The sequence below is a fragment of the Oreochromis niloticus genome, linkage group LG7, assembly GCF_001858045.2.
Source record: "Oreochromis niloticus isolate F11D_XX linkage group LG7, O_niloticus_UMD_NMBU, whole genome shotgun sequence".
Lineage (NCBI taxonomy): Eukaryota > Metazoa > Chordata > Actinopteri > Cichliformes > Cichlidae > Oreochromis > Oreochromis niloticus.
In genome coordinates, this window is record NC_031972.2 from 61,558,530 (window position 1) to 61,585,956 (window position 27,427).

Sequence of the window (27,427 nt, forward strand, 5' to 3'; positions counted from 1 at the left end):
GTTATTACATCAAAAAATGCTGCCGCAAGAATTAAAGGTGTTGAAGGTGTTAGGACAAGTTATAACTATAACACTCCAGTCATCATTTTTGGTAAAGGTCAGATTTAGATGAAATGGAAAATATGTATTGTACTATATGTGTATAGTGATGTGTGTTTATGGTTTGTTTTCTTTCCTGGTTCATCTCAGAAGTGAGCAGGAAAGATGAAGCACGTAATAGATGTGCAAACAGCAGCCAGCTCTGAAATTACACCTCTGGCCAGTGAGACAGGAGTGGTCACTTCCTCGCACTCTGTGTGTGCGCGCGCACAGGGTGTCCTCGCTCTGCACGGAGAGCTGGTAAACTCCAACTTTGTCTGGGCTGGCGGCGTTCGGCACTTTGTGCAGATGGGGAACGATTTACCTGGAGCATAGACTTTGATTCTGGGGGAGCTCTGTTACATTAAAGATGACAGCATGAGTGGTGCCATGTGCTTGTAAGAAATCCCCCTGCACGTTTTAAGAGTCATCACATTTCTGTGCATGCACTCGGCGGCAAATCTTTCCACTCTGCGAGGTAGCGGCGGCTGCGGTTCTATTTTTAGAAACAATGTTGCGGCAGGGGAATCAATCAAACTGGCGCTAAATCTTTGCATTCATGACAATCTTCTGCTGTTAGTGATGCAGTCTTAATGCATTCCTGCCTGCGTTTGCAGCGTTATAGGACAGGATGGTGCATTTTTATCTCAGCTGATGCCAAATTCCAAATGATGCCTTTCCCCCTAATGCTCTCCAGGAACGCACACCGGTGGACTGCAAACTTTTATACCATGGAATCCAACGCACTCTGTGGCGAGAGTGGCTGCAATGCTTTTGGGACCTCATGTAGTTTTGGGTTTTTTAGCAGTACTGGAATTTCTAAAGAACTGCACAATTTGGGATGTAAATGAGAATTCTCTGATGTCAAAGGACTGAAGGGACTGATAATCGCCAAGCACACGTTTTTTCTCTTTTACTTCTGAGTGCACATTTTTGCTGGCCCTTATGGGAATTAAGCACTCGTCCCGCTGCATGCTCCTCAGGAGAAAAATGGCGGAGTCTGAGAACACTGAGGTAAGTGTTAGAGACAGCTTTAATATTCCTGACAAAAATCAGAGTCCAGTTTTTTGGAATCTATCGGCGTCCTAGATGCGTCTTGCAGTAGCCTGCGTGTTCCACCTTTAGTAGAAGTTGCATGTCGGACAAATTACAGGATGCCGACTGTCCAGAGAGTGAGACTGACCGGACTGGTAGTCTCCCTCTTTGCAAGGATGTTTACCCTCTCGATGAAACAGTCAGTCTGTGCAGAGCAGGGCAGTTCAAATTAGTATTCCCAACCTCAAATGCACTTGGAAAAGTCTCGTTTTTTGTAGCTGCTAAAATTAGGATGCCGTACGATGATCAGGGTAAGGAGCAGGATCGACTCATCCATTCTGCTTCCCAGACGTTCCCCGGCAAGAGTCTATGACATGAAGTCTGAAAAAAATATATATAAATGTATTTGAAGCTCTGGGTGTTACGTGTAAAGGAATATGCTGTGAGCTGCGTGAGATATAACGGGACAGTGTGTTGCTGCTTCACTCTGCGCGCGATGGGAATTAGAGCTGTCCAAGGTACTGCAGCACCTTGCAGAGGAAAAAGGGAATGCTCAGACTTCTAGTGTGAAGCAGTTCTGCAGAAAGTAGAGTAGGTTGCTGAAGATGTCACGTCTCAGCCACTTGAACTAAATCTCCCACCCCTCACTCTAACTCTAATTGACACTAATTGACAATTTAAAGGTCGATACAGGAGGGATGCTGATTGTAATACTCAGCAGATTCAAACACCCTGCGAGGTGTGCGTCACTCCCCGTGATGCTCTGTTGTAATTATTAATCAGAAAAAAGTTAATTCTAAGCAAGTTCATGAAAGAAGCCCTGCACACACTCATTACATTTGATCAACAATCTGACCTCTGAGGGCAGATGGTAGGAAATACTTCATAATAATATCCCTTCCACTGATGCTGTCTCCTGTTTGGGAATCAGATATCCCAAAGTGGCATAATGGCAGAAGACCAAAGGTATGCTCTTTCCTGTTAGAGCACTTCTTCAGTGAAATGTCTTCACCAATATGAAAAGCCCTTATTACAGCTGACTAACATACAGCAACTACAATTAGTGTCATTTTAGTGCATTTATTAGAATAAATAATAGTTCGTCACCATTTTCCATTATCCTAACTGACTAGAAGCAACAGCATAAACTCACATGCTAAACTTCAGCATTCACACAGGTACAAAGTGGCTGTGGGTGTCCTCTCATGTGTAAGTGTGTGTCCTTCTCGAATAACAGGGCTCCCCTCAGTGTAGAGATGAGGATCCAGTCTGAAATAGAGCCCTGAATGTGTTTATTTGTTTTGAAGGTCAGAGGCAAGGATGTGCTTCACCCTCTCTTTCCTGTGTCAGGAGATCTCGGTTACACTCACTGCAGCTGCTCTCCTCCGACCGTACCCCTAACTTCACGTTAATCTGTCCCACAATGACTTTCCCCCCCCTGCATTGCACAGATTCTGTGTTAAACTTGGCAGTCTTAATCGCCTCTTCTGCAACTCTGTCTTATAATTATTGACTTGCTCAGTGCTCGCTTGGTGCCAGCTGTTTATCAGCTCTTTTTCTTTTTTTCACTGTTGCTAGTATTTTTTTTTTTAACAAAGTCTCAAGATTTAAATTGCAGTCTTCACATCTGTTACGATGTGCAGCTCTGAGCTGACCATAGTGTAACTTTAGGCCACTGGTCGCCTTGGTGATCCAGATGAGTAACGTGTGAGAAAATGAATCCTTCACGCAGTATGGTAATGCTCTGCAGTGAACTAGAGTGTCTCCTCTTCAGATCAACATCAGAGCTGAGAGGATTAAGTATTAAGTTTAACAGTTGGTCTCTCCTCATTAAGAATGTGGTCTTGTATGTTATCAACATCCCAAACCCCGTGAACCTCACTAAGCAGAGACAGTAATGACTTTCAATGCTAATCTTGTGCTGCAGAGAAAGTGCTACTCACATTTTCTTTTTTAATGTAATAATAATAATATTAATAAATAATAATAATATCCATAGTCTTGATTCTCTTAACAAAATTTTTAAGATGTTTCACATGATTTAAACTCTTACATTTTGAATGTTAATCTCTTATAATTGGCCAAGTATAGCTCATGGGATCATCTTTTCTTCCTTTTTTTGTGTGTGGTGACAAAAATAATCAGAAGGTTACCAGTTTTAATGGAAATCACCCAGACTACATCTCCCTAAAGGCATACAGTAGCTGATCTGACATTTCATTGAAAACTTCAAAAGCTTAATGAGAAAACTACAGAAGAACTTAATCAGTCAGTGGAATTTGAATAAATAACAGCGCTGTTGTACTCAAAGTCATGAAGTTAGCATTACCTCATTAGTGAAAACCTGACATTTGACTGTATCATATCAGCTTTTCTTTGAATTTGTGATTCAAGATCCATTTTTTACTTTATTTTCATGGTAACTACATTCCAGTGTGTGCCATTTAAGCCCAGCGGGAAAAAGGTGCAGGAGACATAAATACTGTATGATGGCCATTTTAAAAAGAGAAGAGAGAAAAGGGGACCGAAGAATCAGTTCTTTCAAACAAGGAAAAGCCAGTGCGGCAGATAGAAATCCCATTTTGGCACTGTGCTTTCACTGTAAAGAAGAATAGAATAATTCATCTGCCAGGGAGGTTATCCACCTCATTAAGTCGTATAGATGTTTAAGATGTATGTCACTCCTAGAAAAATAAATTAAAGGACTGATGACAAGCTGGGCTCATTGGTTTATTTAAAAAAAATACTTGAAACAGTTATGGGAAACTCCGTGAATAACCTTCAATAACCTTGTGTAAATACAGATGGGCTTCATACAAGATCATTCTGTTGTAATCTTAATACTTAATCTGAACATGACATCAAAAATATATTTCCCAAAATCAAATGTGCAGGATACAGAAGCATAAGTAAAACATAATTTACAGAAGATCTGCTAGAAGATCCGACTGAATGAATGCAAAATGAATGAGGCAATAACAGTGGCAGAAAACACTCATAAAATATTTCTAATATTATGTAGAAACTGAATGAGAAAATGTCTTGCTGTCTTTTACTATCCTTTCCTTCTTTGTTTCTTATCACTGTTGTCTGAAAATGCCTCCTATTTTTGGCGACGTTACCAAACAGTTTTATCATTTATTTTTAGACGCCCATGTTGGAATGAGAATAAACACCAGAATGGCTCATTGGCTCAATACTGAGATGTGAAGTTCCTGTTTCTCCATGCACATCGTGGTTAGACCTTCCCTGCAGGCGTTATAGGTGATAATCCGGGCATTACGGGTGTACCTTCTGTGCTGAGCAGAGCTTTCTTGCCATCTCTGGCTTTTGTTGACTCCATGTCAGTGATCAGCATATCCTCCAGACTCACAGGGCTCTCTGCACTTTGTGAACTCAGGAGACGACTGCTGGGAACATGAGCTAAGAGTGCAGGAACAAAATGTAAAGGAGAAAGCTTACATGTAAAATCCCTGTTTATGAATGCAAACCACAACCTTATTGCAGCCTATACTTATTTTGTTTCTCACGCCTTAGGCCTCGGCACTGAAGAGGTGTTTTTCTTCTTTATCTGTGTTTTCCTAGCAACCACAGTCGCAACCAGAGCCGATCCGCATAATTCCATCACAGTCGGCACAGCCAACCGCGTTACCCAAGCCTGTGCCTTCTATCCAGCATGCGCCTCGGCCTCCTCTTCCACCGCACACGCCCCACGCCGCCAGCCTCCCTAGCTGTCCAGGGAGGGGTAAGATGGCCAAGTTTCTCAACCCAGAGGAGATGACCTCGCGAGACTACTACTTTGACTCGTATGCCCACTTTGGCATTCATGAGGTACGCCTGTATTTCTGTATTGTCATTGCAGTGTGGATCAAAATCACATATGTGAATCGATCAGCTTTATGGATCACTAAGGCATTTTTTTAATAAATAGAGAATTTTAATTTCCAATATTGCTGCTACATATTTCACAGAACCAGAGCATGCAATGCCCTTGTGTACTTGCAATTAATTTAAAAAAATTATTAGAGTATGCATCATCCTTGTCTTAATCATTTCATATGCTCTTCTCGCTTTTTCTCTTTTAGAAACGTTCTTGCCTCAATTTGCCCGTGTGTGTGCAGGATAGTTTAACGATGATTGTGTGTGCCTTTTTTTTTCTTCAAGTGAACCTCTCTGCCCTGTAAACCGAGAGCTTTATGTCATAGATGGTTTAGGCCATGGCAGGGGCTACAATCAGCCAATCCCTTCAAAGGACATAAAATCCTGACGTTCCCTGACAGAAATGTTTCCCTGGAAAGCTCAGGTTATGGCAGGTGCCCCACAAAGCTCTATGTACAGTTGTTAATTGATGTAGGATGGTGATGAACTGCCTGGAGCAGTTTTAAATCTTGTGAAACTTTTGAAAACTTTGAGGTACAGAGAGCCATTTTTTAACACATTAAAACTGTGTATTGTGTATGCCTATTTGTCCACATGGTTTCCTCAGAGTTCACAGAGTTCATCTGCATTTTAGAGAGCAGATGCAGGAAGCATTGGCGGCTGTATAAAAAGAGCATGTTGCGTGCGTGACCTGTGGGATGCTTTTTTTATGTATTTGTGGAATGTAGGTCAGGTGTATTTTAGTCATTTCTGAATATTCTTTGCACTCACACATGCACGCACACTGTGAAAGAGGTACAGATAGAAAAGAGATGCAGACAGGCTGAGCCTGCGAGCTCACAGGGCTTATTCAGAAACACCAACAATGGATTTGAATGTAGAACCACAGGGCTGAGAGGGAATAGAGTAAGATTAGGTGAAGGCTGTGTGTTTATTATCGGAGCTATTCAGACCACTGACGTCCAGCCAATGTTTTCAATTTCACACAACAAACTGTCGCTTTCTGCAGGGGTTCCTGTTGCCAGGACCTTTCTTATATTTTTCTCACATTATAAACCAGGAAATGTTGAAGGATGAAGTGAGGACACTCACCTACAGGAACTCCATGTACCACAACAAGCACATCTTCAAGGACAAAATAGTGCTGGATGTTGGAAGCGGGACTGGGATCCTTTCCATGTTTGCAGCCAAAGCAGGGGCAAAGCATGTATATGGGGTAAGATGTGTTTCCCTTCAGTAAACTGCAAACATGTGGACTTATTAAGATCTGATCTCCATGCAGCCCAAGCCTCACAAGGTCCTTATATTGTCAGCATGTAGTGCATATGTAGGTCTGCTGCTGTGTAGGTTAGAACATACAGTACATTTTAAACGATCTAATCTTGGGTAATATTTCTTTTGACATGCAGGTGATAAAACCGTGTGACCTCTCAGGCAGGTTGACCAGCTAAGCCATAGAGATTTGAAAGCTATTAGTGTTATTGAGCACTGGAGCAGAAGTAATTGCAAGTCAGAGCATGTCTGAGAATGCCTGCTGCACACACACACACACACACACACACACACACACACACACACACACACACACTTCTAGCTTGGGATAACCATGTGGAACTTATTTTTGCATGGTGGCTCGAGACGAAGTGCTTCAGGGAAGGAATGATTAACTTGGAATTGCCAAGAGATTTGTTCTGAGCCACTGAATGACATTATGTGTTTATGTGTGTGACTATGCCTTGTGTCATGTGTTTGCTTGCCTTTCCTATCCTGCTGCCTCAATCAGTTTTTGTCTCCCTCTCTCTAGCATCCTGTTTTAGTACTTTAGTTGATTTGATTCAGAGTTTTGTTACTGCAGTCCATCTGGGAGGGTTTTATCCACATAAATGGGGACAGAGTTTCAGGATTTACTTATCATACCTAAGTTTGATGTGAGGGCCTGGGCTCATGAGCTGGACGAATATACCCCCGATCATTCCCTATCAATAAGAACAGTACATGACAATGTATGCGTGTTTAGTGTAGTCCTTCAACAATTCCAAGTAGGAAAAAGACACTTAGGTAACATGTCCAACCTACGCATGACCTGTGCACCACAAAATCATAAAGGGCCAAGGCAAACTAGACCTGCACTAATCTATTAGCACACTATTCACTCCGTTTTGAATTCCCTGCCTGCTGCCAGCTGGATTCCTCCGTTCTTTTGGCTGCTGTCCTCAGTTAGCAGAGGAGGGTCGTATTCTGGATCATTCTTTTTCATATACTTCAGTTCCTCAAGCTCACTTTTATGTGTGATAAATCTACTAATTAGTAACACTGAATGAGCAGCGAGATGCCCTTTGTCACAGACTCTGTTCACAACTTTTATGTACAGACTTTCCCAGAGGTGGAGGGTGTCCAGTTCAGTGGTCTCAGGATCACATGCTTTTGCAGATAACAAAGTACTGGTGGCTTCACTGAGTGGTGTCCCATTGAAGACTTTGGCTTTGGCACCATCAAGCCTGAGGCTGTGCTTCAAAGTTAGAAAAGACAGGATTGTCCACTTTAGGTCAGGGATGAGATTCTATCTCAAATTTAGAGTTTAGGAGAATCTCTGGGTTTTGTTCTCAAATGAGGGTAGAGTAGCGCTATAAGAATCAGTCCATTTACCATCCATGCTTGTGTCCGAGCTGCCGACAGGGTGCAAACGTAGCCGTGCCATTCCAGGGTTTGGTTTTAGCATGTAGGGTCTAGCCAGCACCCTTACTGGAGACCGGGAGGTGTCCCGCTCCAAAAGGTGTGTAGTCTTACCACTACACTATCCAGCTGGATGCCTCCTAGACTGCAAGTAAGTGAAATAGTCAATGTGGGAGAAGGTATGGCTCTGTGTTGGCTTGGCTATACGTCTGGGTAGCTTTGTTTAGAGCGCTGTCTCTGTGACCTGGATAAACTGTAGAAAATAGATGAATGACACATGAAAAGCCAGGTACTGTTTTTTTAGAGAAAAACCATAAATTGTTAAAACAAAATTGGTTAAGCTCAGTGTAGCTGCTTTGATCATTCCAGGAGTATTTCTAATGTCTTTATGTTAGAATGATGCAGAGTTTAGTTTCTGCCCAGTAATCAATGCTTAAGGTTGCTAATAAAAAATAAAGAAACTATGCGGAAGTCACAGGTTAATAGCTCAGATAGAGGACAAAAAGTACAGTGATAACTGGGCAAAGTTAGAAACTTCTACTTGCTGTGTCTCCAGAGTAAAATACCAGTAGGAGCCTGCAGGGATGTCTACGGTGACAGTGACACTTTCTGACACCAGTGAGAGGTGCGACAGGCAACCTGTGAGGGGGTGCCTCTGTCAATACACCCTGAGGCTTCAGTGCGCTCCTACTGGATCGTGACTATGACGACACGTGGCTGATAGCTGTCTTTTATGACTTTGACTCAGAAAGAGATGAGGAAGATTGCCAATTACATCCTGTTATTACACATGAATAGCACAACACAGTTACATGCATCTCTGCAAGTGCACAAACATGTTCACACCTGATGCAACATTAGCCATTGCTGGTTATTTATGGAACTGGTACAGTCTATTTAATGGGCACCAGAGGCAGCAGAAGCCTCCTTCCTCTTTCTCTGCTAATAAGCAGCAGAAAACAAGGCTGCTCCAGGGAGTCAGTGCTAATGTGAAGTCCCTACAGCCTATATGCCTGCGGGAAAACCAAAAAGTTTACGTTCTGTATTTGAGTTACACTGCAGTATAATAAGCAGAGATTGGAGCATTGGAACATTGGTTTTATGGCCTTAATTGGTTTCTTTCCTATAAATAATAGCCCTCAAAGACCTCATTCTTCCGAGCTAGTACAGGGTCAACTAACACCACACTGTAAAATGACTCTGCCTTACATGTGTAACTGTGAGTTAAGTAAAAATAGGCAAGTACAAGGAAAATATACTTTAAATATAAAATAAAAAAAGCTGGTCATAGTATAGAAGTGCTACACTATTATCTCTTACAGCATTATATTATTATTAGTGATAATTTGATGTAAAAATGGGGTATTATTAATTTAGTTAGTTTAATGGGTTGATTTAATAATTGGTTGGAAAATTCTCTGAAAATAGTGAGAAATGCCATCATAAAATCTCTGAACTAATATAAATCTTTGCGTGAAAGTTAGGAGGTGTTTAACGGCATGAAAGGAAGCACTGTATGAATGGACGTGTGTTCAGAATAGGAACGAGCTGAGTGAGTAGCTGTCCATCTACAACCTATTTGTTTAAAAAATGTACATTTACATTTTTTACATTTATATTTTTGTATAAAAAGTCATATTTTTAATGTAACAAATTACTTAAGCTGTAAGATAAATAAAGTAAGAAAAAAAAGCTACACAACCTACCTCTGAGAGTTAGTAGAGAACATGTACTTATTTGCACTGAACAAAAATAAGTGCCTCATTTTTGTGGCTACCTTATCCACAAGACCCCCAGCCTGACCGGCTGCTTTGTGACACAGAGCACCCAGAGTTCATTAATGGGTCTTCTGTGTGACTATAACCAGATGGGTCTGTTGCAGCGTGCAGCAGCAGCATGCTGCATGCTGCACGACTCTGACAAAAACGGTCCCTAAGCAAATGGGACACAGTGTTCAAAGGTGAAAATCTATACTCTCAGATTCCCAGTGCTGTAAGAGCCTAGTATTGATGAATGTATTCTGCTGAATTATGTCCATATTTTATTTGAGAGAAGCCTGAGTGTAGTTTGATGAATGAATGAGCTTTATTATGTTAAAATGATGATATCAGTGGCAACTCAATAAATCAGCTCTGAGGCAGAAGAGAAAGTACAAAATATGCCAAGAGTCAGGACAGTGATATAAAAGGAGGGACACTTGTCAGATGTTATCTATCTATCTATCTATCTATCTATCTATCTATCTATCTATCTATCTATCTATCTATCTATCTATCTATCTATCTATCTATCTATCTATCTATGTTAGCTTGACTCCAGGTTTCTTTGGAGTGTTACATTAACCATGGTGCATTATGTCATCTGATGAGCCTTCCCTTGCTAGTTACCTATTGCTATCAGGCATACTATTCACAAACGTACTAACACAACTTACTTACTGCTATCAGATGCTCAAGCTTGTTGTCTATTTGATTTCTCTTCCTCACTTTTTACTGAAATCTGGCAAAGATCACAGACGTTTCTTTTTTTGTGTAAAGAGCTAATCCAGAGGTAGAGAGGCTCTATAAAAAGATCTGACCTCACTCTCCAACATGGGGCCTGTTAAAGATCATGTGAGTGCTTATAAAGCAGCTTTGTTGCGAGCCAAAATGCAACACAATCCATTGTTATTGGTGACTGGAAAAATCACCACAGAACGTTCTTTTCTATAATAAATTGGCTATCTTGTGCTCTTGAGGCCCCCCACATATTTGACGGTTCACTAACAGCTACTGGCACACGCCACCTCCCTCTGACTCTTATCCTGTTTCCAAGAAGTCTTCCTGCCTTCTCCATTCCTAGCTCCGTGCTCCTTTTCCTCCTTTGCTCCACTGGATGTTGTTCATACTACTGAATAGGTTATCTAAGCGCCGCATGCTCTCTGGGCCCAACAACCTTGCTTTGCCACCCTATGGTCGACATCATCAACAAATTCAAAGAAACTGGTGTGACACCTACAAATTTCAAAACAGCTGCTGTTTCCCCCATTCTCAAAATCCTGACTTGAACCCCAATTACCTGTAAAGAGCAGTCACTGAGCAACTTTGGCAACACGTGTCTATCCATTAACTCTTTGAACCCTTCAAATCTGGGTTTAAAGCAAACCACAGCAAAGACTGCTCTCAGTGAAGATCACAAACACCCTGCAGACTCTGGCCACATTCATTTCCTCATTACCCTGGACCAGAAATGTTAAACACAGCCTCCTGTCCTTCTTGACCAGCTGTCCAACTATTTTGGCCTCACTGGTTGAGCGCTGTCTTCACTCCTGCTTTCAGGATGCATTATGTCACCTGGATACCTACTTCATTCTCTGCTCCAGTGAGTCAATAAGGACTTTTCATCATTTACATTCATCCCTTGGTCAGATCATCTTCCACCATCGACTAAGCTTCCATGATACGCAGTTATATCTAAGCACTAAACCCTCCGGTTAGTTTCCTGCCTTGTCCCCTATCAGCAGTCTAAAACTCTTCAACCAATTCTCTCAAATAGAACAAAAAAAAGTTGGTTGTGGCTCCTACGTCACTGCTTTCAAAGCTGACTGATCTTGGCCTTAATTTGGATGCTTCATCTCACTGTTTCCGGGGTCTTCACAACCTGGGTGTCATTCTGGACTCATTCTGCCATCTACCACATCAAGAACATCTCCAGACAACAGCTTTTACCCTTAAACTCAGCAACAGAAATTCAGCAGCTGAAACTTATTTATGCCTTCATCACCTCTGACATGGACTGCTACGGTAGTGTTCTGTTTGGGTTGCCAAACAAAGCCCTGCACACACACACACACACAAGCTGCAGTATGTTGCATGTATGTATCACCCCCAGTTTTATGCACTGTCTCCCGGTTAAGTGTTTCCTTAAAAATTCTCACCTACCAACCCATTCACTGCTCCACAGTACCTACTGGACTTTCTAGCTTACACCTCATCTTGAACTCTATGTTCCTCAGTGAAATACTTTCCATGCCCCACACAGGACTGCAGTCCTTTGGGGACACATCCATAGCTGATTTTGTTGTTGTTATTGTTATTAGTATTGTTATTAGTATTATAGAGACTAGGTTAACAACTCTTTCAGGTTTAGTAACCAGGTTAGATTTAACCAGGTGAAAGCCTTCAGGGTTTTATTCTGTTTTATTTAGGAGTCGAATGCGCAGCATCAGCTTAGAGATACTAAACAAGGATGACCTTGTTTTTACCCCAGACAGCTTTATGGATGGTTGCACTGTTACACAGGCATTTCTGCCTGTAGCAATGATTCAAATTTCAGTCTCAAATGTATTTGTTTTTAATCTCAACTCACACAGTGAAACGTGATTATCCATTATAGCAATGTCAATGTGACCAAAGTCACTGTCAGTCTGTGTAAGTGTCAGACAATATTCTAAGGTTTAAAAAGAAAAAAGCGTCCTTGTGTGTGACCAAATTTTGATCGACTATTAGCTGTGGTGGAAAGTATCTACATACACATATAATAATCCTAGACAATTCACCACTTTGTTGTGGAATAAACTGCTTGTCTACAGGAACTTGTGCCATCTTACAACAGTGCATTAAGAGGCTGGGCTTTCTTGTTACATTATGAAACTCTATGAGCAGTTCCACCAACTCCAAAAAGGTTGAAATTGTCATTTTTAAATGATAGATTTAGATGTTTTAGTTATATTCTTTGATTATTGTAATTCATGGGTTTTGGTTGTGCTTGTGTTATATTTTTAGTCCTAGGATTTTGGTTTATTTTGCCTTTCTCGTGTTCCTCGTCTTGTCACGCTTGTCTTCGTGTTCCCGCTGTCTTTCCAGTCAGTCGTGTTTCCGTCTCAGTGTCAAGTCTGCGTCTCTGTGTTATATTTCCTGTTTTACTTTGACAGTCTGTGTCCTTTGTCAATTATTCTGCTTTGCTTCCTTTGTCTCATTAGGTCTGATTACTCCCAGCTTTGCTCTCCTGCTCCGTCTCATTCCCTCGTATTTTATCCCTGTGTTCTCCTCTGCCCTTTGTCGCGTTGTTCCCTCACAATGCTGTGTTTTTCCCTTCTGTGTTTGTAGCTGTTTCCAAGTTTACAGTTCCTGGTTTGTTTTCTAGTTGAAGTTTCTTGTTTCCAATTTCTAGTTTAGCTTTGTATTTAATGTTAGTTTTTCCCAGTAATAAAAGCTGCTGCTTTCAGTTAAATACCCATGTGTGAGTCCTGTGTTTGGGTCCTACATCCTGCCAGTTTTGTGCTGGACTAAATAAAGTGCTAAGTGTTTGTTTACACTCTGGAAATATGTCCCGCACAAAAACTAGCACAAGTTTAACAAGTTACATTTGGAAAATGCTGCTCAAGTACGATTTGAAAAATATCCAGCAAAATGATATATTGTAACAACCCTTATTATTGTGGTATAGCACCGCTAGGTGGTGTTGCCCTACTATTGTAGTAGTGGGGGGAGTATAGTGGCAGCCTGTTCAGAGACCTCACCGTTGTAACGGGCTGGCACCGGCGACTACCGATCTCCGTGCATGTATGTAAGGACAGAGTAGAGCCGTGGAGACCTGGCTTGTATGGTCTTATGTTGCTAACAACGAATACAGATCTGTTGCTCGATTTAACTGACTGGCTTCGAGTTATCCAGCTAACCTCCACAAATGCTGGACCTGCTAGCCGCTCCTTCCTCGCCAGGCTGCTGTTACAATATCAGTCACAAGGATGAAACGGAAGCTTTTCAGTTTTATACTTTGATTTATTGTTGTTGCCAATATGTAATCCATCTGTATTTGCATGACTAAACGGATTCAAGAGTTTCATAAATTTTTTGTTAGAAGTTTATTATTTATTTTCTACTTGCTTTTGTAATTTATCATGGAGTATGCATGTAACGTTTCCAGTTTGTGCACCAGCAACGTAACATACAGTAACATACGGTAGTTTGACTTTTATCCAGGGCTTCCCAGGCAACATCAGTAGGGCAGTAATATTTAAAATCACCTGCATTATAAGTGAAGTCATGTTATTGTGAGTGCAGGCAAAGTGTCTGTGAAATTCTTCACTTAAATAGCTTTTCTTTTTTTCTGCCAGATTGAGTGTTCCAGTATATCAGAGTACTCCGAGAGGATCATCAAGTCCAACCACCTTGACAGCGGTAAGAGCTGCAGCTGTTCCTCGTCTCACAATTGTGATGACACATGCACTCCATCGTCAGTGAAGAGAGCAGTAAAGTAGGTTAAAGTCATGATGGTGAATGAAGATAAATGAGGGAGGAGTGGCAGAAGAGAACAAGAAGAGATGCGATCAGCTGTCCAGGATGACTGCTAATATGTAAAGATGATCAACTTACAAATCTTTTTACTTTAAAATATACTGCTAACTGCAAACTCACCGCCCGTTGACTAGGTTACACTGTATATACTGCTGGTTCTGTCTAAGTGCTGTGACTTGCATTTCATTTGATCTAAAATAAAATGTCCAATTAAAAATTAAACTGTACTGCCAAAAGTGTCAGCCGTGAAAACACAATCCACTCCACATTCCACAGTAAGTTTGGAGGTCTATAGTGACTCTGCAGAAAGCTAGCCACCTCTGTGGACTACGCACCTCAGCGTGATTTTAAGTGGCCTACTACTATGTGGCTACTTCATTGTAATACCACTAACACATAACCATGAAATATTTAGTAACAAGGACATTTCACGACTATACTTGTTGCACAGGTGGCATCCTATCACGGTACCATGATAGAGTTCACTGAGCTTCTGAGAGTGACTTAGTTTTTCACAAATATTTGCAGAAGAAGTCTGCATGCCTGGGTGCTTGATTTTATACACCAGTGGCCATGGAAGTGATGGGAACACCCGAACTCAATGATTTGAATGGATGAGTGAATAGAGTATAATTAATAATAACGATGAGTATGTTGACGGTATACTTTAAAACAACAGCACATGCACATTCTACAGTATGAGCACATGCGTGACCAAGGGCGTTTATGACCCAGCACATTTTTGAGTGGACATTCCTTCATCATTGTTCTTTACACTGGCTCATTTGTATTCATTTGCCGAAATATGCTTCCATCCTGTGTAACTTCAAAGTGTATGTTATGATCAGAGCACCTGCTGTGCGTCAAATTTCCTGCCAAGCCCCTGACTCTGCACCTACCAGATAATGGAGCTGTAAACCACGCTGTCAGCAAATGCCCCGTCTATTTCTAAACCTATGAATAACAAGTATGCTTAAGAAACCAAATAAAAGAGTTATCGGTGTGTTTACTGAGTTTTCGAAAGCAAATAAGCAATCAGCAGTTGGAGTAACAGGGTTCACATGTCATTGTGAAAGACATTTGTATAATCAGGGAAACTCTTCAGTCACTTCTTTCCAAAGCAGAACAAACAAAGCTGAAGTCAGCTAATCTCAGGCAGGGCGAAGATCGACTCCTCCACTGCAGTCCCCAGCTGGTTTCATTTTCATAACAACACAATAGCTGCTGTGTTAGCCTACAAATCATGAACAGGTGTGTCACCACTCACAGTTTCTTTTCTAAAATTACTACTAATAAACTACCTTTTTGTTAGAAGTGTTTTAACAGATGGTGCAGCTATTCCTTCACCCAGCAAAACAATAATAATAATTTTAATAATAATAAAAGTAATAAACAACTAATAATAAAACTTTTTCATACATCCCCTAAAATATACTTTACCTTATACTTTTTTGCCCCCAGAATTCCCACATTTTATTGTAAAGACTTAAAGATTCATTTAAACTTTATTATATTGCGGTTTTAAAATGTTTTGTGTGTTTCAGTTATCACCATTTTCAAAGGCAAGGTTGAGGAAGTGGAACTTCCTGTTGAAAAAGTTGACATCATCATATCTGAATGGATGGGCTACTGTCTCTTCTATGAATCCATGCTCAACACTGTCATCTTTGCCAGGGACAAGTGGCTGGTAAGACGTCTGGATTGTGTGCGTTTGTGTATCCTACAACAACACAAGTCACCAAGATGCCTGATACGCTTATGAAGAACACGTAGGCAGATGGAGTTAAATAAACACGAGCTGTTGATCATTGAAGAAAATATCAGCAGCACAACAGGGAGTATTAACAGATGATCTGGCGAGGAGAAGATTAGGGACACAGGTGAAAACAATCGTGAAGTCAGGGGAAGACAGACAGGAAGCTGACATAAGACACAAAAGAAAACAATCTTCAAAGTAAAATGTTTTATTACCGAGGGAGACACAAATACTAACGCTAAACAAGATGTATGAGACAAGGAAACAAAAGGGACCGAGGCATCAATACAGTCTGAGACGGAGGGAGGTGTGACAGAAACCGAAGCAAGCCAAAGCATAAGGAAACTAAAACTCACGACTAGAAGCCGTAAAATAAATCAGCAAGAGACTCCGATGTAATCAGAACTTTGAAAGTCAAAGCACGAATCTAAAAAAATACACTAAACACAAAACTCTAAACTTTACACAGAGGAACAACAGAAGAACCTCAGAAACTCAGATATAATAACTACGAAATCCAAACAGAAATCCAAACCAGGCAACTTCGACCGACACAAAATGTTTAAAGTAATAAAACACAGAAGTATAAAGCTGGAATTATAATATTCTCAAATGTTAGGACAATTGAACAGATTTAGGATTACATTTCTAGAGTTTGTCTTAGAATCTAATAACACTCACAGCTGTCTGCAATCGCTGTTAACCTTGTTGGAGTCGAGTTGATATCAAAAGTTTAATAAGACAAATTTTATAGGCCTAAAATATTTTTTAAAAAGATCTACATGTTAGTTTTCAATTAATTAAATTTTTTTCTTTTTGGTCAAAAGTTTTGCAGTTTTGATGCATTCTTAATTCATTTCTGGGTTTTTTCCTGTCCTTATTCATCAAACAGAAACCTGGTGGATTAATGTTTCCTGACCGGGCCTCCCTGTACGTGGTGGCCATAGAGGACCGGCAGTACAAAGACTTCAAAATACACTGTAAGTGCAGTTTATTGCCAAAATCATGTTTTTGCCGCTTACTTGTGCTGTACATAGCGTGGGTCTTCAGTGGCTGTAACCAGAAATACGACTTGGTGGATGGATGCAGAAAACACCATCAACACACCCACGTTCTGCTCTCCACTGTGGGCGCACACGCACAGCCTTTCCAGCTCTGCAAATAATTTTAAACTATTCCTGAGGTACAAGACTGGGCGTAATAATTGATATTATAAGTCAACAAGCCTCTCCATCTCTGTATGATCCCCTGTATAAACCCTGCAAGGAGCACTGTGGGCGATTTATTGCTGCTGGACATAAAGCAGCATAAAGTCTGCGCACAACCCAAAATGACAACACAATTGCCAGTAGGCCTCCTACTCACACTCCTCCATACATCTGGGAAATTATACAACCACAGTGCACCAGATAAAATCTAGCCAATCATATCATATTGGCCTCTTCTCATGTCTGGCTAGTTCAGTTAAGCTTGCTGTGGCTCTGAAGTGCTCTATGCACAAAGTCATGCTGAGACAAGTGTACATATTGACCGCAAACTTTTTCCAATGGCACGGAGCCAAAGACGACCTTTATCTCAGTTGGAAATGCCTTTCTGAAGCACTCCAGCATTCTAAGAGCATCCTGCAGTCATTAGTGCTACTCTGGGCTGCAGAGTAAGTTAAGTGGGCAGCAGGAAATGCAAATACGCAGCATTACAAAAGCCCCCGGGGGTTTGTGACCTGTTCATTATCACCAGTATTTCAGCGCGTTCAAGTATTTCTTCCCTGCCTCTTGGGCCACAACAGAGATGTTTGCTCACTCACTCTCTTAAGGTGCTTTGTGAATAATTTAAGCACCAATTTCACTTGAGCAATGAGGGTATCCAGGGCAAGAATGCTGCCTGTGTTCAAGGGGCCTCGTGTTGACAATTCATCGCCATATACAATGTGACTTTCATCTGTCAAAATGAAAATCATTCCAAAATGTGAGGATATATATCTGTAGGATCTCAGATGAGACTATTCTGGGAAGAGCAATGGCCCCAACTAGAGATTTTTATTTATTTATTTTTTCATATTCAGCCCAAATGTTTACATGTCCTGTGGCTTTTGCCGACTCTATAACCCAAATAGAAACTTGGAGCAAATACAACAGAAGAAAACAGTTTGTAATATGTTTAGAATGTGATAACAAGATCATTTTGTGATGCTATATTTACCAGGGTGGGAGAACGTCTATGGCTTTGACATGACGTGTATCCGTAATGTGGCCATGAAGGAACCCCTGGTGGATGTAGTAGACCCCAAACAGGTGGTGACCAACTCCTGCCTGGTCAAGGTTGGTACTGTAAATCACATTTTGGCTGATGGGTAATGTTCACTGCCTGATCAGTCAATATGCACCGCTGCCATTGACGATTATTAGCTGAAGCAACAATAAAAATGGCTTAAAGTGAATGCCAACACGCCAGGGTTGCATGTTAACTACTGATTAACTACCAAATGACTTTGTTTGACTGGCAAACATTTTGTCTAACATACCGGGACTGTTATGAGTGCCACCTCGATGTTGTTCTGTCTGTGGCTCCCACTGTGTTTATTTGACTGATCACACTGCTGTGCCATGCATGCCAATAGCAGTCTGTCTAGTCTCCCTGATTGTGCTCCTTGTCATAGTGACCTTCTTATCGCTGGCCTTGATTAGATGGCTCTGCCCTGTCTCACCTTTGTCCCGGTGGAATATTGTTGTGCGGTTATACCTTAATTTCAGTGTTGCCTCTTTCATATTCCCCCTTTAGCTCATACTTTTGTCACATTACAAGTCTTTCCACACCGCTTTGAGTTCAGCTGTTTTCAGTCCTATTACCACGCAGGCATCCCATTTGCCCTTACAGACAGTTGTGAAAGAAATAATTGCTCTGAAGAGGTTGCTGAATTTGAAAGTGTTACTGTAATAAGATGTAATTGTTGCAACAATTTAGTTTGTGAAATTATTGACAAAAGGAAGCATTTAGGAACCACAGCAACTCAGCCACAAAGAAAATTTGCAGAGATCGATGAGTGCTGAGGCACATATTAGCTAAAGAGCCATAGACCTCCTCAGGCATTACCATCAGCACAAAAACTGTCCTGGGAGCATCTTTCCAAGGCTTTCCATTGCCAAGGTGTAACATGTAGGTGGGCCAGTACTTTTGCCCATATAGTGTATATTGTGATCTGAGAACTTTCTAGAGTCATAGCTGCTTTGCTCCTGCAAATAACAGAATTATAATGGATTGGATTTATATAGCGCTTTTCAAGGCACCCAAAGCGCTTTACAATGCCATTATTCATTCACGCTCACATTCACACACTAGTGGAGGCAAGCTACGGTTGTAGCCACAGCTGCCCTGGGGCAGACTGACAGAGGCGAGGCTGCCATATCGCGCCATCGGCCCCTCTGGCCAACACCAGTAGGCGGTAGGGTAAAGTGTCTTGCCCAAGGACACAACGACCAGGACAGAAAGGCCAGGACAGAAAGGCCGGGGATTGAACCGGCAACCTTCCGGTTACAGGTGCGCTTCCCAACCCCCCTGAGCCACGGTCGCATTACATTGTACATTATAATGTATCACAGTGTTTTGAAATCTAAATGCTTTGATTTTCAGCACTATCAGCACAATTTCTGCTTCCAGTTAAACTGACGATGTATTATAGTGCATTGCAGTGCACCCACTACAAGAGTACAGTCTCCAGTATTGGTAAAATAAGCTGAGCTCAGAGAGCAGTGAAAGATTACAACTGCAAGTAGTAAAAAGAGTAATTTAAGTCATTTAAAATAAAAAGAGTGAGATTTCTCACTCTTTTTTCACCTCTCATCCGAGAAGCTTCTTTAATTCTAAGAGCAATTTATGAAGAGTGCCAGATTTTAAGCCCAATGGGAGTATCCCCCCAAGAGGGTCATGGACCCCTTATTGATCCTCTACCTAATCACACGAGACAAGGTGTGAAGACAGGTGTGGTTCACAATCAGCCAAGGTTTCGGGTGAGCTCATTGGGAAACCTGGCCCCACCCTATCATGTGATTTCCTGAGGTCAGATGGCCCAGGATGTGAGTGGGCGTTAAGGCGTCTGGGAAGGATCTCAAAACTGGATTATAGATGGCAGACAGTTGGTGTCGTAAGCCACCGCCTCTGCTCAAAGATGGACATGGATGGCTTCTTTCACTCCTCTTTCTTGAATGGATGGATCTGTCTTCTCTGTCCAAAATGTGAACATTGGCATCTTCGAAAGAGTGACCTTTGTCCTTTAGATGCAGGTGAACAACTGAGTCTGGTCCTGCTGACGTGGCTCTTCTTTGTTGTGCTATGCGTTTATAAGAATGTTAGTCTTTTTAATCAAAGCAAAGGTCTGTTCAATATTTCTTGTGCAAACTAGTTGTTTATATGAGTAGTTCCAGTAACTTAAATCACTGCAGTTTTTTAGTTTGATTGTCCCCTCTGTATAAATTGACAGACAGCCCTGGAGATAAAAAGTGTGTGAGGCTGATGGGAATAGGGTTTTTTGCCTCTGGGATTTTTTTATATCAAGGCCTTACACCATTGATACCACACTGAAAAGAGTGGCATCAGTAGTATAAGGCCTTTTAAAGACATGCAAATCCATTCAAAGTCACTGTGTTGACTTTAAATGAATTACTGAATGACCTCATTAAAGTTGTATAACCGAGGAGCAGCACGTGCAGGACCCCGTGTTATTAAACTACGACTGAAAACTACTGTAACGATACTCGGGGAGCATCATTAGCAAGTATAATCTTGAAGAAAACAACCTGTATGATGGTGCTCTTAAAATTTTTATTTTGCCTTAGGAGTAATTGCTGGAGGATAAACATTGCAATGCAGTATATTGCTGTCTTAAACTTTGAAATGTGACTTTGAGAAGTTTATACTGCATGACCAGAGTAAACATCTCGTAAATGTGTTTATGGGATTAATTATTTTTTAAAGACAGCAGGGGAAATCTGATATTATTGTTGCAGTGTTTTATTGTCACCAAACATAAAGCTCATTCCTCTGCAGCAAATGTGGCATCTGGCACCAAAGCCATCAAGCCATCAGTGAATATCTATTAGCACTGATGCCACGTGAAATGCCTTCATGTTTATGCTGTGGTAGTAGGTTTCAGGTAAGCTTTCCTCTGTTATGCAGCAATCATAGATAATTCTTTATGTTGACAGTAAACCAGAATAAGGAGGAACATGCTCCACACTTAGCATGACTCACTGGGATGATATGGGAGACCTTGTAAAATTGATTGGAATTAGGGGACATTTATAGACTTGGGTTGTGGAGCTTTGTGTGACATGATCCCCAACACTTGGATCATGACAAGTACGGCCACAGCTCCTTCTTGTCTATCCGACACAGCGGTTACTGGCTTCTACTTGTGGAGGTGGAAGCTTTACCGTAGGCTCCCTCCTAATGTTGGTCTTTCGTCCTTGATGCATTGCAGATTAATTTTTCACAGCCTTTTAAAACTGGTAGGTTTAATTTCTTGTTGTGTGAATAAATAAAAGGTCCGGTGAAGGTAGGAGCGAAGCGCGTCTTTGAAGACTAACTCTATTAAAGAATTCATATACATTTACAAAAGCACATTTCTGAGACTTTTCTTTGAAACACAGTGAACGGGAGAACTTAATGCAATGACTCAAATAAGAAACTTGTCATTTCTTTTTGTAAAAAAAATATTTTTACTTTTACAGGAAGTGGACATCTACACAGTAAAACCCGAAGACCTGTCCTTCACATCAGCTTTTTGCCTGCAGATCCAGAGGAATGACTACATCCATGCACTGGTCACTTACTTTAACATTGAATTTACTAAGTGTCACAAGAAGACAGGTTTTTCCACAGGTAAGGAAGTTCCACCCAGCACTTCTGCTTACTTCATATTCTATACAAGGCGTCTTCATCTATCTGTTAGTTTGCCAGTTTATGTACAGCTTCAGTAATCGAGCTGCATTATATCTGTTAATGTGACAATTAAACTTTCTGGTCATCGTCAAGAAGACGTAAAAAATTGAGAAAAAATGGCCTTACAGCCACTAGCAATCTGACTCCTGGCCCTCTGAATCTGAGGCCTGTAGAGTGAGAGATGTAGTGTTTTTTTTCTTTGCAATTTCTCTGAGCATTGCACAGTCTGACCTCGAGGTCAGTTTGCCTTGGTGTCCACTCCTGGGAAGATTTGCAGCTGTCTTGAATGTTTTCCACTTGTGAATAATCTTCCTCTCTGTAGAATGAAAGATGTCTTCATTTTATTTATTTATCTGCTTTTTTTTATTGAAAGGGCCTTATAACTCTACCAGGATCCACTGATTTTGTCTTTCCTCCTGGGCACTGTGATAAAACACACACACATAATTATTACATATCTGAAACTTCTGATCATCTAAAAGTTATTATCAGCACCTGGTTGCTACTTTACCTTCTCAATTAGTGTGGAAGCAGACTGCATAGAGTCCTGTGAAAAACTTTTTTTTCAGAGTGTTGCACTTTTGATAGACATGACACATAATTAGAGACTAATCAGCAAATAATAGCAAATAATAACAGACATTATATGCAGATAACCAGATGAAACCATCCAGTTATCTGCACCTGTTCTTCTTAAAAAAGAAAAAAACAAAATAAATAAAAACAAATCTACATAAACAGATCTGAAACTATTTTCTAAAACTAGTCTCTTTTATTCCATTGAGAGAATTCTGAGCTTTCTTTGGAACAACAACCTCAAAAGGCCGGTCTCCTTTTGTCTTCCATGTGAAAACTAACAATAAACCCTGATAAGAAGACCATGGATTCCTACTAGTATTTTATGGCTACAGTTGCAAGAAGAATGGAATCACATCAGGGAAAAGCTGCCTTTATGTTTAAAAAACCCAATCCCTTTCATAGTAGGACATACAAATAACACAAGTCACTTTCTGCAGCCTAAATCAGGAGTGATAGATTCAGAAGACCCCAGGTTAAAGAGTGTCCTGTTTCTGAAGCCCTGTGTTTCATCACAGTCCAATGAGAATCAGAGCTGTATACTTTGCCCAGTGGGAAAGGCAAAAACCACGCTTCCTGTCAGGTTTTGTGTTCCTCATTGTGCTCACTTCTTTTCATAGATGGCAGACCAGTGCTTTCTCACATTGCATGTACGGAGGCCCCAGTGGCACACAATTTGTGTGAAATTAGGCCAGTCCAAACATTTGAGATTGTGGCGTTTTAAGAGAATGACTGCAGTTTTAAAACCTGTGTGTGACTGACCTCTGTTGGTGAAGGAGTACATTAAACTGAAATGTAAAGAGGAATAAACTGTCTTAACTGTTGGATTAACAAATATATGTTTTGGCTCTTTTGGTTTAAAAAAATGTGTGTAAGCACAGGTCATCTTTAATTTGTCAAGTACACCATCATCAAGGCCTTGTGACTTTTACACAAAGAGATGTATTGTTTCCTAACATCGGCTTTTTCTGCCAAAGCACCAACCCGTCTATTGATTTTCTGTAAGTTTGTCTGCCAAGCAAAGTTTCCAGTGTCAAAACTTGGGCCTTTCCTCCGGAAAAGGTTAGACAGATTAAAAATTACACACAAAAGGCTAAAACGGGCCATCAGTCTTTGCCGTGGTCGTGAAGGACAGTGCATCAGACACACACACAGACTGTCAGGTGAGGAGAAAAACTGCAAGCAGAGGTCAAAGATTCCTGCTGGTCAGTACAAAAACACCATTTCATCTACTGCAGTTGCAGAATTAGATGAAACAGAATTAGTTTCTCATTGCCTTTATTGAACTATGCCCCCCAAAAGACCCTGGCCTGTGTAGCAGTATGCTGATTGACTCACAAAGCACTTGTCTATAAAGCCAGATCCACCAAGCTGCCACACAAAAGCTAACAAAAGTTCTAATTTATTTTAAGTGGTATTGACAGCGATGGTCAGAATGCTGGCAAATGCTCGCATTTGTTTTGGGACTGGGATTTCAGGTTTTACATTCATGCAAACTATATGAATGCACATAAAGAAAGACTACAAACACACAAAGTGAAATGGTAATGGAAGAAGTCTGACAAAAGTGTTAGTTGAGAGGCCAAGAATTCGTTATCTGCATTTTACTTCAGAGCTGTATTCTGGATCTCAGGTGAAGACACATGCTTTTTTTGCACTTAAGTTGCAGTTAAATTCACATCAGGGAGTTAGGCAGCTGTGTATCAGTAAAAAAGTCTCATGATTAATTTCTTGTATGCTTGAGTAGTATTCAAATCTTTGGAAACATTGTAAAAGGGATAACTATGTGGAGAAATGCACAGCTGCATTATTGACAGGGGATGACTTGTTGTTGTCTTCAGTCTGGGCTCCTTAGTTGGTGTATTGCACAAATTAAACACCTGAGATATCTGCAGCTGCTCATTAAAGTCAGTTAATAGTAACAAGATTTTAATCCAGACTTGTGGCAATAAACACCAACTAAAAGCTCTTTTCACAAACTAGTCAACAGTTCCTATAAGTGATCAATGATTTGTTGACCATTACGAAAGTCATTAGTGACATAAGTCATTTATGATTACTCTCGTTTTTAGGCGTTCATTACGAGTATTGTGAAAGTGTTTCTCTGTGTGTATTGCAGCTCCAGATGCTCCATACACCCACTGGAAACAGACAGTATTTTACCTGGAGGACTATTTAACAGTCCGAAGAGGAGAAGAGATCGTTGGCTCAATTGCTATGAAGCCCAATGAGAAAAATGTTGTAAGTACTGGTATGGATATATTTTGAAATTAGCATAGATAGATAGAGGAATGAATAGATAGATGGATGAATGATCCATAAATAGATAGATGGATGGATAGATAGATAGAGGAATGGATGGATAGATGGATGAATTATCCATAAATAGATGGATGGATGGATAGATAGATGGATGAATGATCCATAAATAGATAGATGGATGAATGATCCAAAAATAAATAAATAGATGGATGGATGGATGGATGGATAGATAGAGGGATGGATGAATGGATGGATAGATGGATGAATGATCCAAAAATAGATAGATAGATGGATGGATAGACGGATGGATGGATAGATAGAGGGATGGATGAATGGATGGATAGATAGATAGATGGATGAATGATCCAAAAATAGATAGGTAGATAGATGGATGGATAGACGGATGGATGGATAGATAGAGGGATGGATGAATGGATGGATAGATGGATAGATAGATAGATGGATGAATGATCCAAAAATAGATAGGTAGATAGATAGATGGATAGATGGATGGATGGATGTAATAAATGAGTCATCCCCTGCCCACAGCAGGCTGTTTTCTCTTCAGTTTTGTCTGCCTGTCATGCAGGCAGCAGCCCTGCAGCGACTTCAACAAACAACAACAGATTCTATTGTTGACCTTGTCAGTGTCCTCTCCTCCCCTTTGGGATGGAGAAGCAGCGCCTGCTTTCTCTTCACAAACACTCTGCTTATGTAATACCATGTTCTGCTCTCTGGTCAAAAAGGAGATCTCATCTCTTGTCTCACTTGTTTTTTCTTGCTTTCTGCTGTGTATTTGATCAGTTGTTGTGTGAAGTATTGCTGAACACCATCCTTTTTCTTTCTGTCTCTCTGCTCACTTGCAGCGTGACTTAGACTTTACCTTTGAGCTGGATTTCAAAGGGCAGCTGTGTGAAGCAGCCATATCCCATGACTACAAGATGCGTTAAGTTTCAGCGTGGGGACATTGGTGCCCCGCTGAGTGTGACTCCTGAGCACCAGAGGGAGACAAAGACGCTCCCATGACCACAGACAGATGCACAGCGGGACCCGAGACTCACAGAGGAAGAAATTAGACTGGGCTAAAGACCCGGTTTAGCTGGCACCACTGACAATATCAATATTGTCACTACTTGTATGATGAAAGCAGGATGTTGACTGTTAAGCAATTCTGAATGTAACTCTGACAAAAATGTGTCAAGAAACTGTTCTAGTCTTGATGAATGTTAATTACTGACGTAAGTATATGTGAGATGGAGTGATGTACTTGTGTGTTTTCCTCAGTATTTGTTTTTCCACACTAACTTGGACCTTATGGAGCGATATTTGGCATTTTTAGAATACACAAGAGTTCAACTAATGAGTTACTCTAATGTCCACATTCTGTTACAGTAGAGAATACATTGAATTGAATTTTTTAAATGTCATATTATGTACTGTAGCAAATGATTACCGGTAAAATGATTTATTTATTGTTGTATCAGTTTAGCAATGTGAGAAAAACTAGAAGCGACTGAACACCACAGCCAGGACAAACAAAAATGTGTAATGTGAAAGGTAACGTGTTTGCATAGTCAGTGTAGTAGTGGTTTACAGTGCGTGTAAAATAGAAGGTGTCAAAGTTCACACTGTTAAACTGTTTGGGCATCCGTGTGCTTTGTGTTGTCAGTTCGAGCTGTGATGTTGACCTGCCAATAACATACTTTTCCCATCCGAAATGCCTTGACCAAGTGCCGAAGTGTACCTAGTTTTGTTCCACACTGCTGCAGTTAGCTTCTTACAATGGTTTCATCTGTAGACACAAGCCACTCTCATTCTATTGATTTAAGATTAAGCATTTCTTCAAATCTAGCCTCAAGCCATTTAGTCTATGCCCGAGTATAATTCATGTCATGGAATCAAAGGAAAGCCTGCGTAACTCAAACTGTTAATAATGCAGCTGGATCCTAGACAGACAACAAAGAATTATTACAAAGGGAGTCAATAAAATATTGATGACCTGCTTTAGTTATATCCCAATATCTTGGCTTCAATCAAACTGATGGATACTGAAAATGAGGTTTTTTCTAGCAAATGTACTGTAAATGTAGTGTAAAGCGCTTTGGGGTCCTTAGGGACTAAGTAAAGCGCTATACAAATACAGGCCATTTACCATTTACCAAATGTACGGACCACAAGATATGATTCTTTGATTTTTATCTCAGGCTCCACCTGCATTGCACACTTTTGGTTAAAAATGGATTCAGTGTGTTGATGGGGATCTTTTCATTTCCCCATACTCTTACTACAGTCATTGCCAAGGTACCCAGTGAAGAATTTATTCACTAAAGATCTGCAGATATTTTACATCTGAAACCTCGCATTAGTGCTCCGGATCGCCTCACACATTTCACAGATCTTGACATTGCCAAATCCAGCCTCCATTCTTAAAACACACAGATGCTCTTACCACCAAATTCTAAGCAAAATGTACGATGTGTGCGTATGTTGGTATTGAATGAAGATCATCATAATAAACTCATGCAATTACCAACTAAAACAAAGCACAGCATCAAGCTGCAGCGTTGCCCTGTGAGAGCGCACGGTTTGAGAATTGCTTTGATCCTGTGCATTTTATACAGGATCATCGTGTGTACAGGATCAAAGCTATCGGCACAAATAAGCAATATCACGAGTCATTTATGCTTACAGTTAATTACAATCAAAGGTCATCTTATTTATCTATAATAATACCTGCATAGAAAGAGCACCTTTAGATTCAGAAAGAAAACATATTCAGAGAAACATCCGACTCATTGAACACAAACATGGCGACGGAACAAGTTATAAAAATTCTATTAAATCAGCATGCTGATTGCACATGTATTACTTTTCTTGTTGAATATATTGTTTCACATATTGTCATGTACTGTAAGTTTGAAAACTCAATAAACTGCAATGTCCAAACATATCCACC

At 40.6% G+C, this 27,427-nt stretch overlaps 1 protein-coding gene across 1 annotated transcript; it reads left to right on the plus strand.

Annotated features, from left to right (window-relative positions):
- The first annotated feature begins 301 nt into the window (after window positions 1-301).
- Window positions 302-27,421, plus strand: LOC100700740 (protein arginine N-methyltransferase 8-B). The gene is made up of 10 exons (XM_005471097.3): window positions 302-1,092; window positions 4,699-4,944; window positions 6,053-6,208; window positions 13,763-13,826; window positions 15,488-15,630; window positions 16,592-16,679; window positions 17,902-18,017; window positions 21,423-21,573; window positions 24,329-24,450; window positions 25,338-27,421. Exons 1-10 carry the CDS (start codon window positions 1,024-1,026, stop codon window positions 25,419-25,421), a joined length of 1,239 nt encoding a protein of 412 aa, XP_005471154.1. The 5' UTR covers window positions 302-1,023; the 3' UTR covers window positions 25,422-27,421.
- The last annotated feature ends 6 nt before the right edge of the window (window positions 27,422-27,427 follow it).